Here is a 14,065-nt window from a genome sequence, read left to right on the forward strand (position 1 = left end):
GGCAGTTGAGAGACTTTCGATAGTGGCTGTGCCCAAACTTGCTGGCCGGCTGCATTCTCTACTGGTTGGGAGGCTGCAGTGGTGCCAGATCGCTCAGAGGATGCTTTGTGTGGTGTCATAATCTCGATTTGATGCTCCTTCTCATGATTGGGTCAAGGTCCTTTCTCTAGCATCAATCTGTTGCTGCTGAAATTCAGGTCACGGTCAGAGAAGTTGGAGCAGTGGTGATTCCTTTCGGAAGAGAAACCTACAAGCAAGTTCTAACTGGACCTGGCTCTGGTGGAGATTCTCCGACACTCAAGTCAGATAATAATGAAAAAAGGTGAGGAGCAGTATTAGAGAGATTGTTTGTATGCACCTTGGGGCGTCTCTTGGAGGTCTTTGTATAGACGAAGGTCGAAAAACTATTTTGAAAACTTATAGCCGATTCGGTGCGACGTGCTGAGGTTTTCGGCCAGGATTTATGAGACAGTTGTTGCACCTACTTTTTTCATTTCGGAGCCGGTTAAATAGCGCGAGTACTTTTGAATTTTGAAATAAGGATGCTGACGAGATCGACACAGGTGGGATTGGATCAATTCTCTGAAGGATGAAGCAGGTTCCTGATTGGAGTCAGGGATCAACTAATTCAGATATTCGGCTATCTACATGTGTTGGATAGATGGCGAATGTTGATTGCTAAGAAGATTGAGACAGGCACGAGATCTGAGTCAAGATAAGATCGAAGTTGGAATAAAGCCAAAATTAGAATCGGCCGGTATCAAATATTTAGCTCAAGTAGGAGCACCAGAAGTCAGGGATCGTTACAAGCTGATCCTAGAATCAGGTTCCATCACTTGCCCTTTTTGTAGTTCATGTCTTCGGCCCAAGGGGTAAACATCCACCTACCAACAAGCATCCTATTGATTAATCAAAAAATACTTCTCATTGATAACCCCAATCTCCCACACAACCCCTAATTCCTGCGATTCTGAACAATTTTGTGTAAGTCAGGAATGGCAAATCAAAACAAGCCCAAAAAAACCAACAAAGGAAACAGAAACTTTTCCTTTCCGATCGAAAATTGCCAAAAGAATGGCTTTCTGAGATCCAAAAACCGATAAAAAACAGCGAAGAGAGTCCAAAAGCCCCACAATCCATCCCGCATTGCAATTCCGATCTCTCCCACTTTCCCTCCTCGCGGAGTCGAGTAGATTTTTTCCTTATGAAATTTATTTCCTTTTCTATCATGGGTGTTTTATATAATATTGGTTCTATAATTTTTTTATTAATAAAAAAAAAACCTATAGTAGGCCATTTCTCTTAGAGAGAATCGTTCCCATATCTTCTTTTCAATAAACGGCTATTACTAGCAACTGCGAACGAGACTAGGAGAAGAAGATGGACTGGGATTTGATAGAGTGGATGATGGAGTTGGAGAGAAGTGTTGCTGCTGCTCCTAGCAATTGTGATAACATCCACAATAACTTTGGTAGGATGGATGGAGGCATCAATCAGGACGAGACGACTGGAAAGGTGGGAGAAGGGCTGGTGGAAGAGCATCAAATAGTGGAGGTGATGACGGATGAGCAGGTGGAAGAGCTTCAGACGCAGATCAATGAATTCCACGTTATCAGCGAGAGCCTCCGCAGGACGATTGCTTCCGAGTTTCTCCCCCAGCATGGTTTGGTTCTCTTTCTTCTTTTTATTATATTGTTTATTTTTTTAGATCTTTCAAAACATCAGACTTAATTTGAAGCAGACTCGTGTGTTGGGGTGGTATAGTTTGGTTATCTTCTCTTGTTTTGATTCTCTTCTCGAGTTAATTACTTTTGGCTTAGTTTGGTTTATCTTCTCCTGTTTGGTTTAGTTTGGATTCCCTGTGGAGCGCTATTTGTAACATGTAGTCTGGTGTAGTGCTTGATAGCCTCCATCAGGATGTAGAGAGACATCACCGAACTCCATGGTGCAAACATCACCGAGAATATAATCCTGAGTCTTCTTTTGGAGAATTCTTGGATTTTTATTTTTAATCTATTGTATCGGTAGTTCTGGATGCTGACAATGGGTTAGATTATAGTGTTTATCTATCTATTTGAATGTTTTTTCTGCTATTATTACTATTTTGCAAGTCCACATGATGCGGGACAATCCTAAAGGAGAGAGAAAAAAAAAATTAATCCTAATGATCAAGCTCTCTTCTGTTCATCAACAACAAATCACGTCTGGCTAGGGGCTCATTATTCCCAGGACAGACAGTATAGTTGCCTATACTCTGCTCAAGAGGCGTGATTGATTGATACGAGATTAAAGCGAGATTAATCTAAATGATATAGACGAATGCCATTCGAGAGATTAATAAACAACTAGTAATAGAGAATTTCATAAACAGATAGCAGAAATTAAATATGCTCATGAGTAAATACAAAAAGAAATATGAATAGAACGAGAGAAAATAAAACATTAAATTCATGAGAAAAATTCAAGAAGATGATAAGAATCCGGATCGTGATAGTTAAGAAATTACTCTGATTAGGGCTCTTAATCTTTTAACCAAACAGATCCATCGATAAAGAACTAAATCTTTACCAACATCGGATTAAAAAAAAAAATCAAAGATCAACTGTTAAGGAACGAAAGTCCTTGACAGCATATGATCTGTAGAATAAGAAATCACTCCCTCTTAGCACGATAGATGAAAATTTTGGAGGAGACAGATCTTCTCTTGATAGAATAGGCTTGCGTGGGTAAATAGTGGAGTTGAATCAGAGTCGCAAGAACACTGGATCTTAAGTAGAAGGAGTAGGATAGAAAGTGGGTCTCACACCCTCCCCTTGTGGGGCCATTTTGAGTCTCACACCCTCTCACTTTCGAAGCGATTAACCAAGTATTTGTGGAGTTTGTAAAATTATTTATTGTCCTCTTCATGAAAGATATAAGGATTTATATAGGACTCTAAGGATCCTGTTTCTTTAGGAATCTCTTACCTTTTACAAAGAAGAAATCAACCCTCCACAAAAAAGTAAAGTATTATATATGATAAAATAATCTACCATGAGAAAGAAATCAGCTCTCAATAAAATAAGTAGCCAAGAACTCTTAAGAAATTCTAGGAAAGAAATGAAACTCCATGTGAGTACTTGATGCTTGACACAACTTGGCATGAGCACAGCACATGCTGGCATGCATATTTTTTCTCTCGACATGTGGAGAGTGGTGGCTCCAAAGGTGATGTGGACAAATTCAAGTATGGCCCTATGGATCCAAAGCTAAATGCATTAAAAATTTATTGACTAAAAGTAAATAACTGAAGTAGAATCAATCTAATGAGGCTTCTTCGATTCAAATCGAATTTAAATCATGTTGTCGATTTTTGATGGCTTTGGTGTCTGCACCAATTCTCCCGAGGTGAGGAAAACTCGACCCTGTCGAGTGTGGGTTGATTCCACTCTGGTAACACTCAAGTAGATCGGGATCAATGCATTGCAGCTCTTCTCGAGTGATCCAGGTATCTTCAGACTCTGATCAACCTCGCTATCTAACCAAATACAGCTGATAGCCTCGACTCTGGGTGGAGAGGATCTGCTCATCCAAAATTCTCTCAATCTGATCATGTTTTGCTGACATTTTGGCTGGTGGACATTCAAGGACAGGCTTGCTCTCAAAGATTGGTTCAGGCTCAAATGGCTTACTAGGTATCCGAGTTGGTTCTTTATAGGCGACAAGATCTGTAATGTTAAAAGTAGAGCTAATCCCAAAATTAGAAGGTAGGTCCACAATATACGCATTTGATCCAATTTTCTTTATGATCTTAAACAAACCTACTCCTCGGGTATGTAACTTCTTCACGGTTACGGGTGGAAACCATTCAGGCCTCAATCGAACCATCACATAGTCTCCTTCTACAAACTCTTGGACGCGTCGATAAGAATCTGTATTCTGTTTATAAACTTTATTGCTCATACTAATTTTTTTACTAATCTCTTTATGCAGACTCTTGATATGTTGTGCAAATGACTCTGCAGATTCAGAAATCCTAGCATGCATGGGTAGTGGGATGAGGTCTATTGGTTTTCTAGGTTGATATCCATGAACTACTTCAAAAGAACTCATATCAATGGACCTATTAACAGAGCTATTATATGCAAATTCGGTTCGGGGCAGCAAAAGATCCCAGTTACCCATATGTTCCCCAATCAAGCAACGCAAAAGATTTTCAAGACTCCTATTAACCACTTCGGTTTGACCGTCTATTTGTGGATGATAGGCAGAAGAAAACTTTAGTTTTGTGCCTAAAAGGTGCCATAGAATTTTTCAAAAATAGCTCATAAATCTAACATCCCTATCAGAAACAATGATTTTAGGCAATCCATGTAGTCTAACAATCTCATCAAAGTATATCCTTGCAATTTTTAACGCATCGAACGTTTGGCAACAGGGCAAGAAATGGGTCATTTTTGAAAATCTATCTACAACCACTAGAATAGAATCATGCTTCCTAGATGTCCTAGATAATCTCAAAATAAAATTCATACTAACATCCTGCCAAGGACAGTCTGGTATAGGTAAGGGTGTATATAGGCCGGTGTTTTATTTTCTCTGCTTGGCCACGGCATATGTTCTACATTGGGCAATAATTCGGACGACATCTCTTTTCAAGCTTGGCCAAAAGAACTGGGCTTCTACCAACTCTATAGTTTTATTCCTACCAAAGTGTCCAGCTAATCCTCCAGCATGAAATTTCTAAACTAAAAAATCTCTTAAAGATGTACAGAGGATATACAGCCTAGTTTCTCTAAATAGATAACCATCCTGAAGGGTATATTCACTACATTCTCTAGATGGCCCCTTTCGTAAAGCGATAAGTATATCATCAAAATCTAGACACTCCTCATAATTTTTTTTAACCTTATCAAAACCAACAACTTCTATACTAACGGTGGACGGCAAAGTATGACGATGACTCAGGGCATCAGCAGCACGATTCTCTACACCTGCATGGTGTTTCAAAATAAAAGTATAGGCTTGCAAAAACTCGACCCACCTATTGTGTCTATGATTCAATTTCTTTTGGAAACTCAAAAATCTAAGAGCCTCATGGTCAGAGTACAACACAAATTTTTGCGGTAGTAGATAATGCCTTCAATATCTTAAAGTTTGGATTACCTCATAAAACTCCTTATCGTAGGTAGAATAATTGAGTTTAGAATCGTTAAGTTTCTCGCTAAAGTATGCCACCAGATGACCTTCTTGACTAAGGACACTACCAATCCCAACTCCTGACGCATCGCACGCTACTTCAAAAATCTTTAAAAAATCAGGGAGACGTAAGATTGGGGCATGAGTCATCTTGTCTTAATGTCTAGAAAGGCTCTATTGGCTGTCCTAGTCCATTCAATTTTTTTCTTTCTAATGCAGTCAGTGATGGGAGCGACTATGGTGCTAAACCCTTTTATGAACCTACAATAAAAGGTTGATAATCTATGAAAACTCCGCACGTCATGCACACTCTTGGGCACCGGCCACTCAACTATTGCTCTAATCTTTTCAGGATCAGCAGATACACCATTGGGGATAACAACAAAACCTAAAAAGATAATATAGTCTGTCATAAAAGCGGACTTCTTAGGATTAGCATACAAGCTTTCTATTTTAAGAACTTGACACACTCTTTGGAGATGATCTAGATGGTCTTCTCTAGTTCGACTATAGATCAAAATGTCATCAAAATATATGACTATAAATACTCCTATAAATGATCGTAGTACTTAGGTCATCAACCTCATGAAAGTACTAGGGGTATTTAGATAATCCAAATGGCATCACCATCCACTCATATAAACTATTTTTTATCTTGAAAGTAGTTTTTCACTCATCTTCCGGTCTAATCCTTACTTGATGGTAAACACTCTTAAGATCAATCTTAGAAAAGATAGTGGATCCGGCCATCATATCTAACATGTCATCTAATCTAGAGATGGGAAAGCGGTACTTAATGGTGATCTTGTTAATGGCACGGCTATCTATGAACATCCTCCATGTACCATCCTTTTTTGGAGTCAGTAGTGCAAGAACCGCACAAGAACTCAAACTCTCCCTCATAAATTCTTTTTTCATCAGCTCTCCAACTTGTCTTTGTAGCTCGGCATGCTCATTAGGGTTCAACTTATAGTGGAGCAAGTTGGGTAAGATAGATCTAGAAATTAAATCAATGGCATGTTGAATGTTTCTCATAGGTGGTAAGTAATCTGGAAGATCCTCAGGAAAGACATCATGAAACTCACTAAGAATGCTAGCTACTTCCTTAGGATAATCCATCTTAGAATCCTCATGAACTTCTCTAGTAGCAAGCATCCAAACTGGTGATCCTTCACTCATGGTCATCTTTAATTCTTTAGCACCTATCAGATGGAGGCTTTTTTTCTTGAGATTTTTTTTTGGTCCATCATCTATCTTTCTATTAGTAGCCTTAGGTGGGGAAGAATTAATCGTGATCTTCTTACCCTGATGAGTAAAGCTACAGGAGTTGGTTCGGCCATAAATCGTAACATCATTATCGAAGAGCCAAGGCCGACCTAATATGATACTTCCGACTTTCATGGGTAAGACATCGCACCACACATGATCCTAGTAGAAATAAAGCTGGATGGGCACACGGCATCTAAATTTGATGAAAATAGAAGAAGAATCAATTCAAGACACACAGTATGGACTGGGATGATCCACAGGAGTTAATCCTAATCACTTAACCATGTCGGTGGAGATGGCGTTGATACAGCTACCGCTATCAATGATCACCTTATAAATTTTATCGCCAAATTTTTTGAAGGTATGGAAAATAGAGGTCCTACGCTAGTCTTCACTTTTCTTAGTTTGTGCTAGGACATACCTAACGACTCCAAGCCTAAGGTCTGACTCAGGTGCGGCATAACCTAGGATGTCCTCAGTACTCTCAAATTACTCGGCTAAATTTGGATCAGCTTCATAAACTTCCTCCTCAATATTTTTTAGAGTTTCTCCTTTTAATTCTTCTATGAATAATGATCGGTTGGGGCATTGTGCAGCAAAATGACCGTAATCATGGCACTTGAAGCAATGAGATCGAGAACTACTTTCTTTTGATAACTCTCCTATAGCTCCTTTTTCTTTATCTTCTTTTCTCTCAATAGGATTTGTAAGTGGAGGTCCATTACTAGGAGTTTGATTAATATTAGGTCTCGATTCAGAAGGGGTTACTCGGCTAGGTTCAAGACGACAGGGAGTCGAATATCTAGAAAATCTCTCAAAGTCTAAGGTAAGTTTATAAGCTTGTTCCAACATGGTTACCTCTCGCAGAAAGAGCTCACGCTGAATATCCTCTCGTAATCCAGCTCTAAATCTAGATAAGGTAACAACCCTATCTTCGGCTACTCCACATCTCATGAGGTATTCATCAAACCTCATGATATACTCGGTGACTGATCTATTCTCTTGAGTAAGCCTCTACCATTGATCTAAAAGTTTTTGTTGATAAGAGGTGGGGAGGTACTTCTCTCTGAGTTTTTCTTTCATCTCATTCCAAATTTCTATCGGATCTTGTCTTCTCTGATTGAGAAGATGCTCAACACTTTTTCAATAAAGTCGGGCTTGCCTAACCAATTTCATCAAAGTAAACCTAACTCTCCTTGCTTCAGACATTTCATACCATCCAAAATAGTGGTCCATACCTGATTCCCAATCTAGGTACTCTCTCAGATCTTGACAACCATCAAAACTTGGGGCTTCAACCTTCACATTCCTAAGAATATGCTCATCTTGATCGAACTGGTTATGGTGCGGACGTGCCCCTATAGATCGATCAAGTTCTAGATTCCTACCTCTTTGTCCTATAAGTAGTCGGAGAGACTCAGGTTCAGGTTGCTTCTACCTAGCTTCTTTTAATACCACTATTTTCTCATCCATGGCTTTCATAAAATTTTTTATGTCATCAAACTTTTCAGTCAGAGCATTAATGATGGCTGCTATATTGGGATCCATATTGGTGTTGGGTGGGAAAGTAGGATGTTGGTACCAGGTACCTGATCTAGTGGTCATGCAACTCTAGGATGCAGAAATAAGGTGTAATAAAAATTAAAATGCTTGAATATGAAATTTAGAGTGCAAAAATTTAACTTGCAGAAATTAAAATTACTGAATTTAAACTAAAGCCCTAATCAACCAGCTCTGATACCAAACTGATGCGGGACAATCCTAAAGGAGAGAGAAAAATCAATCCTAATGATCAAGCTTTCTTCTGATCATCAACAACAAATCACATCCGGCCAGGGGCTCATAATTTTCAGGATAGACAGTATAGTTGCCTATAATCTGCTCAGGAGGCATGATTGATTGATATGAGACTAAAGCGAGATCAATCTAAATGATATAGACGAATGCCATTCGAGAGATCAGTAAACAACTAGCAATAGAGAATTTCATAAACAGATAGCAGAAATTAAACATGCTCACGAGTAAATGGAAAAAGAAATATGAATGGAACGAGAGAAAATAAAACATTAAACCTATGAGAAAAATCAAGAAGATGATAAGAATTCAGATCGTGGTAGTTAAGAAACTACTCTGATTAGGGCTCTTAATCTTTTAACTAAACAGATTCATCGATAAAGAACTAGATCTTTACCAACATCGGATTAAAAAAAAAAATCAAAGATCAACTATTAAGGAACGAAGGTCCTTGACAGCATATGATCTGTAGAATAAGAAATCACTCCCTTTCAGCACGATAGATAAAAATTCTAGAGGAGACAGATCTTCTCTTGGCAGAATAGGCTTACGTGGGTAGATGGTGGAGTCGAATCAGAGTCGTAGGAACACTAGATCTTAAGTAGAAAGAGTAGGATAGAAAGTGGACCTCACACCCTCCCCTTGTGGGGTGATTTTGGGTCTCACATCCTTTCCCTCTCGGAGCGATTAACACAAGTATTTGTGAAGTTTGTAAAATTATTCATTGTCCTCTTCATGAAAGATACAAGGATTTATATAGGACTCTAAGGGTCCTATTTTTTTAGAAATCTCTTACCTTTTACAAGGAAGAAATCAACCCTCCACAAAAAAGTAAAGCATTATATGTGATAAAATAATCTACCATAGGAAAGAAATCAGCCCTCAATAAAATAAGTAAGTAGCCAAGAACTCTTAAGAAATTCTAGGGAAGAATGGAACTCCATGTGGATGCTTGATGCTTGACACAACTTGGCATGAGCACGGCACATGCTAGCATGCATATTTCTTCTCTTGACATGTGAAGAGTGGTGGCTCCAAAGGTGATATAGACAAGTATGGCCCTATGGATCCAAAGCTAAATGCATTAAAAATTTATTGACTGAAAATAAATAACTAAAGTAGAATCAATCTAATGAGGCTTCTTCGATCCAAATCGAATTTAAATCATGTTGTCAATTTTTGATGACTCTGGTGTCCGCACCATCACATGTCATTTGTATAATATATTTTTACTGTACAATGCTCTCGGATATTCATGCATGTCTCTTTTTATTTTTGTCACAGCTAGACATAAATGTCTTATTCAAGTTATTTATTTATCTTTTTGGCTTATTTTGTCAATTTCAGGATATTTTTTTCATGCGTGGTTCTATCTTATGATGATCTTCATAAAAAAAAAAGTTTAGTAGAATTTATGTAATTGTTTCAAAAAAATCATTTTCATAATGAAAAAATTACTAACTCTAATTGTATTATGAGAGCTAATTTTCATCTTTAAAATTATATTTTTGTTGATGAAACCTTTTTTGTTATCAAAATATTTATCATGAATAATTTTATTTGTTATAACATATTTATTATCTGTTATCTATTATATATAGAAGAAGCTCTAAGAAGTGGACAATAAAACTAAGCTCCACAATAGTGAAACTTCGTTGTACATTACAAATGAATATGATGACATAAGCAAAATACAATTCTAAGTGTTGGTGGTGAGAAGCCAAACCTTGCAATACCGAAACCTCTATATGATAAATATATTAGTGATTAGTGGGAGGGAGGGAGAGAGAAAAGAGATCGTATTATTATTTTTTATATGGAGGAATTTGTATTTTTTTAAGTACAGAGAGGCTCCCAATATTCAAGAAAGAATGGTATAAAATATTTTTATTGTTAAAGATATTTATTTGTTAATTTACTTATTTATTTATTTTGCATGCATGTCTGCAAAGGCACATGGATTATTATAAGTCTTATCTTCAAATCCCATTTGTTCATTTCCTTCATCCGTGCTAATTTTTTCTCTCTTTTTTAAAATTCATTTGTATAGAACTGTAAAATACTTGCTTGCCATAAAAAAAATGTAAATTAAAACTAAAGGCACTACTCATTTATTATATTTCCAGGGTCAAAATCTCGGATGTTATCATTTACAACTTTGGTAAAATTTTCATGGTATTAGTGGTTTGAACCTTTTATCATAAAGCAGATTAGGCAAAACTTTCTATGAAATTTTATTTTGGCCAAAGCTTTAAATAATGGCTGTTGCAATTATTTCAAAGGCCATATGAGTTCGGGCAATCCTAGGATGCAACAGCAAGTTACAGCCCTTTTTTTTTATTATGCTGGTAAATAATGGCGACAGAGGAGTCCATTACAACAATCTTGCTTTGGAAGATTGTTGACAGTGAACCCCAAATAATATTTTGGATTCCATCAAAAAAAAAAAAAACAATTTTGTTTTGAATAGTAATTATTTTCACTATTTATGGAAAACAATATTCAGGTTTTGGAAAACACTTCCATGCATGCTGACTACCTTGTGTTTTTAGATATTTAAAGTGTTCTTTATATTAAAAATCTTGAAATAAAAAATCTGCATGCTTTTTCTCTAAAACATAAAAGAGAGCATGCTGATTCAAGATTACTAGGCATGCATCTCTTTCATAATAGTTTTAGTCCATCCTCGATGAAGAATGTGATCCAAAAACTCTAATCCAACACTCTATGGGAATTGAGGGATTTTTTTTTCCGCTCTCTCCAAAACTAGTGGGTAGATAAGTTATAAATTTTATATTATTCTGGAAAAAAAAAGAAGGAAAGAAACACATCTGTACTACAATTATCCATGGCTTGAACCTGGAATCTCTATTGTCCAAGACTTGCACTCAGAATCTCTATTTTCTAAATAGAGGGATGTGATAACTAAGGCCCATTTTTATTTTCTTGATAAAAACAGATAGGAGTTCCCACCTTTTTTAAAATAAGCCAAATGTGCACAATAATTACAAGACAGAGGTCAAACGTTGAGTTTGAAGCTTCAAGCAACCTAAACCTAGAGTAATAACAGAGTACTGAGAAGATGAATAAGAAAAATTACCAGACTTGAGCTTTCAAGTAACTATAGGTCCTGTCAAGTTAGGAATTTCAGTACTAGCTACATCTCAATGTGACAAAAAATTTCCTTTCTTACCATCCACTATTGTGGAACTCCTTCCTATCCTCCGTAATATTTGTTGATTGCATCAACTTGATAAATAGCTTCTGAAGATTATCATGGAGCCAATTTGATGGGGAGCTGAGACATGGTAAATATTTCGGGATAAGAGGTTTTGGGTGATCGCATGTCTAATAATCTTCTCTCTGTTCTATCTTTTATCTATCTGTCTAATAGCTGTTCTTAATATCAAAAAAAAAGAAAAAAAGATCTTTAAAAGCATGATCATTTATCTCTTTCAACTTTTACTTGAAGGTACGAGAATTGGAAATCCAAGTTTTGATGTTTTGAAAACATCTGAAGGCCATAAGCAATCCAATATGAAGCAGCGATGGAAAGCAACCCCAATGCAAAAGCTAATTCTTGAAAATACCTTTCATTTAGGCAAAGTATGTCCAAACAAGGAGGAGATCAAATGGATAACTTCTCAACTCTCCCAACATGGAGAAGTTGTGGAGTCTAATGTTCGGAACTGGTTCCAGAATAGAAAGACGCGCGAGAAACGGAAGATGGAAACTGAATCGGCATATAATGTCAGATCTGAAGTTAAGCCGGTGGTTGAATCCTCCAATGGAAAGAAAGTTAGGTTGGAGAAAATAGATAGTGACAACATCAAGTTTCTCAGTACTGATGCTCATTTCTTTCAGACCTCAGAAGTTAAGTCTGAGATGCATGTCATAAACCGAGAGTTTGATATAGCACAGCACATGAATCTATCAATTTGCAATTCAAGTCCTTATGATCCAAGCCAAATGCCTTTCATTGAGAAAACTCAAGCAAATCCAAGTATGTAGTCTTATTTCAATAAGCTTTTACAATTTCATTGAACCAGCATTTTATGTGGCTAATCATTCTTCCAAACTTGACTTGATGAACGTAGGTAACGACTACTTGATGGGAGACATCCAAGTAATGACAGAGTTTGGTTCCCTCAACCAGCAGATTAGTGATGGTTCGTTTGGATTTGGTCCGGAAATTTACTGATCAGTCTTGACATTATATAGAGCTTTTAGTGTTTCTCTATAATTTTTGTTTTAGTTCTTTTCTCATCAACTGATGTTTGATAACGATGCTTAGGATGCATTTGGTAAGTCATTAAAAAAATATATTTTTTTTATTTTTTAAATTTTAAAAAATAAAAATCAAAAAGTAATGTTTGATAACATCATGAAAAGCAAAAAATTAAAATTAAAAAAATTAAAATAATTACTTTATATGTAAAGTAAAAATTTTTTATTTTCTAAAACTTATTTTTTTAGTTTTTTTACTTCCCCACATCTAAAAGGTCAAACCAAAAAATAAAGAGCCCGAATCCTTCTCCCTTGTCGACTTCTTTACCTTCCCACCCTCTTCTTCCTCTCTTTTCGAATATTTTTCTCTCATCGAGCTCTTCACCTGCCATCTTCAAATATTACTTTTTGCTTTATAGTAACGTAGTTACCAAACATGTTTTTTATTTTTTTTATTTTTACTTAATAATAAAAATTAAAAAAAATAAAAAATATTTTTTAAAAATTAAAAATTAAAAATCAAAAATCAAAAAGTGTAATCAAATGCACCCTTAGTTTTCAATCGAAATACTTTCCTATTTTGCAGTTTACGTTTGTTCTAATTTTATTTTAGATGTTGGTGGAGGGCAGTTTACTCAGTAATAATCAGAATTGAAGACTTCTTTCTAGTACCTCAAGTTGTGTAGCATTCACTGTGTGAAATTAAAGCTACATTTTTTTCTTCTTTTTCTTTTTATTATGAAGAAATGAAAACAACTTTCTTGAGTTTGATTTCGATATCAGAGTACTAAATTAAGCCTAGTAGACACCGGACCTTTGCCTGCGGATATTTTTCTTTTTTAAGAATCATGATTTTTTTTTTTAACCATGATGGAAGAAACGTCTCGGTAAAGACTTAACCATGCCAAAAAATGCCCCGCAAATCTCCGAAGCACCACCAAAACACAACACCAATCCAGCAATAAATATATAAGACGCAAGCTCCTACTATAATAGAAACAGAACACCACAGGGTCCCATTGGTCTAACACTCAGAAATAGACTATATCAGAACACCATCGCATCCCAAAGCAAAACCTTCTCAAGAACCACAGCTGGCAGAATTAAAGAGCCTAACATTCTAACAACAAACATTGGACACCCAAGAGAACCTAGAATAAAGACAACAACAGAAACCACTCACAAAATAAGCCTAATAATACCAGGTCATAATTAAAGATATAAAGGAAATATTATCCTCAAATCCTGATGTTCGATCAGCTGGTATGGCTATTATGCACAGGTTCCCAGTTGCTGCATGTTTGTATTAGTGCAGAAGAAAAACTAGTAACAGGTTCCTTTTTTTTTTTTAGGAAATAGCATTCAAAAAAAAAAAAAAAAGGGATTTTGTGTTTGCCATAGCTGCGGCATTTATCAAAATCTTTTCTCATGACTTATGGCTACGGATCATCATATGCCGTAGCAAAAAGAAACAAATTAAAGCAGTAAAATAGAATATCATGTTTCGATTTCAACATGCATGCACAAGGTGCTAACTACAGTGAGAACAGTGCAAAATGATCTCAAAGACAAACATCTATTTGGGAAAAAAACAAGA

The 14,065-nt window shown here is 36.3% G+C and overlaps 1 protein-coding gene across 1 annotated transcript; it reads left to right on the forward strand.

Annotated features, from left to right (window-relative positions):
- The first annotated feature begins 1,251 nt into the window (after positions 1–1,251).
- Positions 1,252–12,515, forward strand: LOC140857817 (WUSCHEL-related homeobox 8-like). The gene is made up of 3 exons (XM_073257008.1): positions 1,252–1,663; positions 11,714–12,244; positions 12,339–12,515. The coding sequence occupies exons 1-3, from the start codon at positions 1,381–1,383 to the stop codon at positions 12,440–12,442; spliced, it is 918 nt and encodes a 305-aa protein (XP_073113109.1). The 5' UTR covers positions 1,252–1,380; the 3' UTR covers positions 12,443–12,515.
- Positions 12,516–14,065: the final 1,550 nt, after the last annotated feature.

Source organism: Elaeis guineensis, chromosome 5, assembly GCF_000442705.2.
Source record: "Elaeis guineensis isolate ETL-2024a chromosome 5, EG11, whole genome shotgun sequence".
Taxonomy (NCBI): domain Eukaryota; kingdom Viridiplantae; phylum Streptophyta; class Magnoliopsida; order Arecales; family Arecaceae; genus Elaeis; species Elaeis guineensis.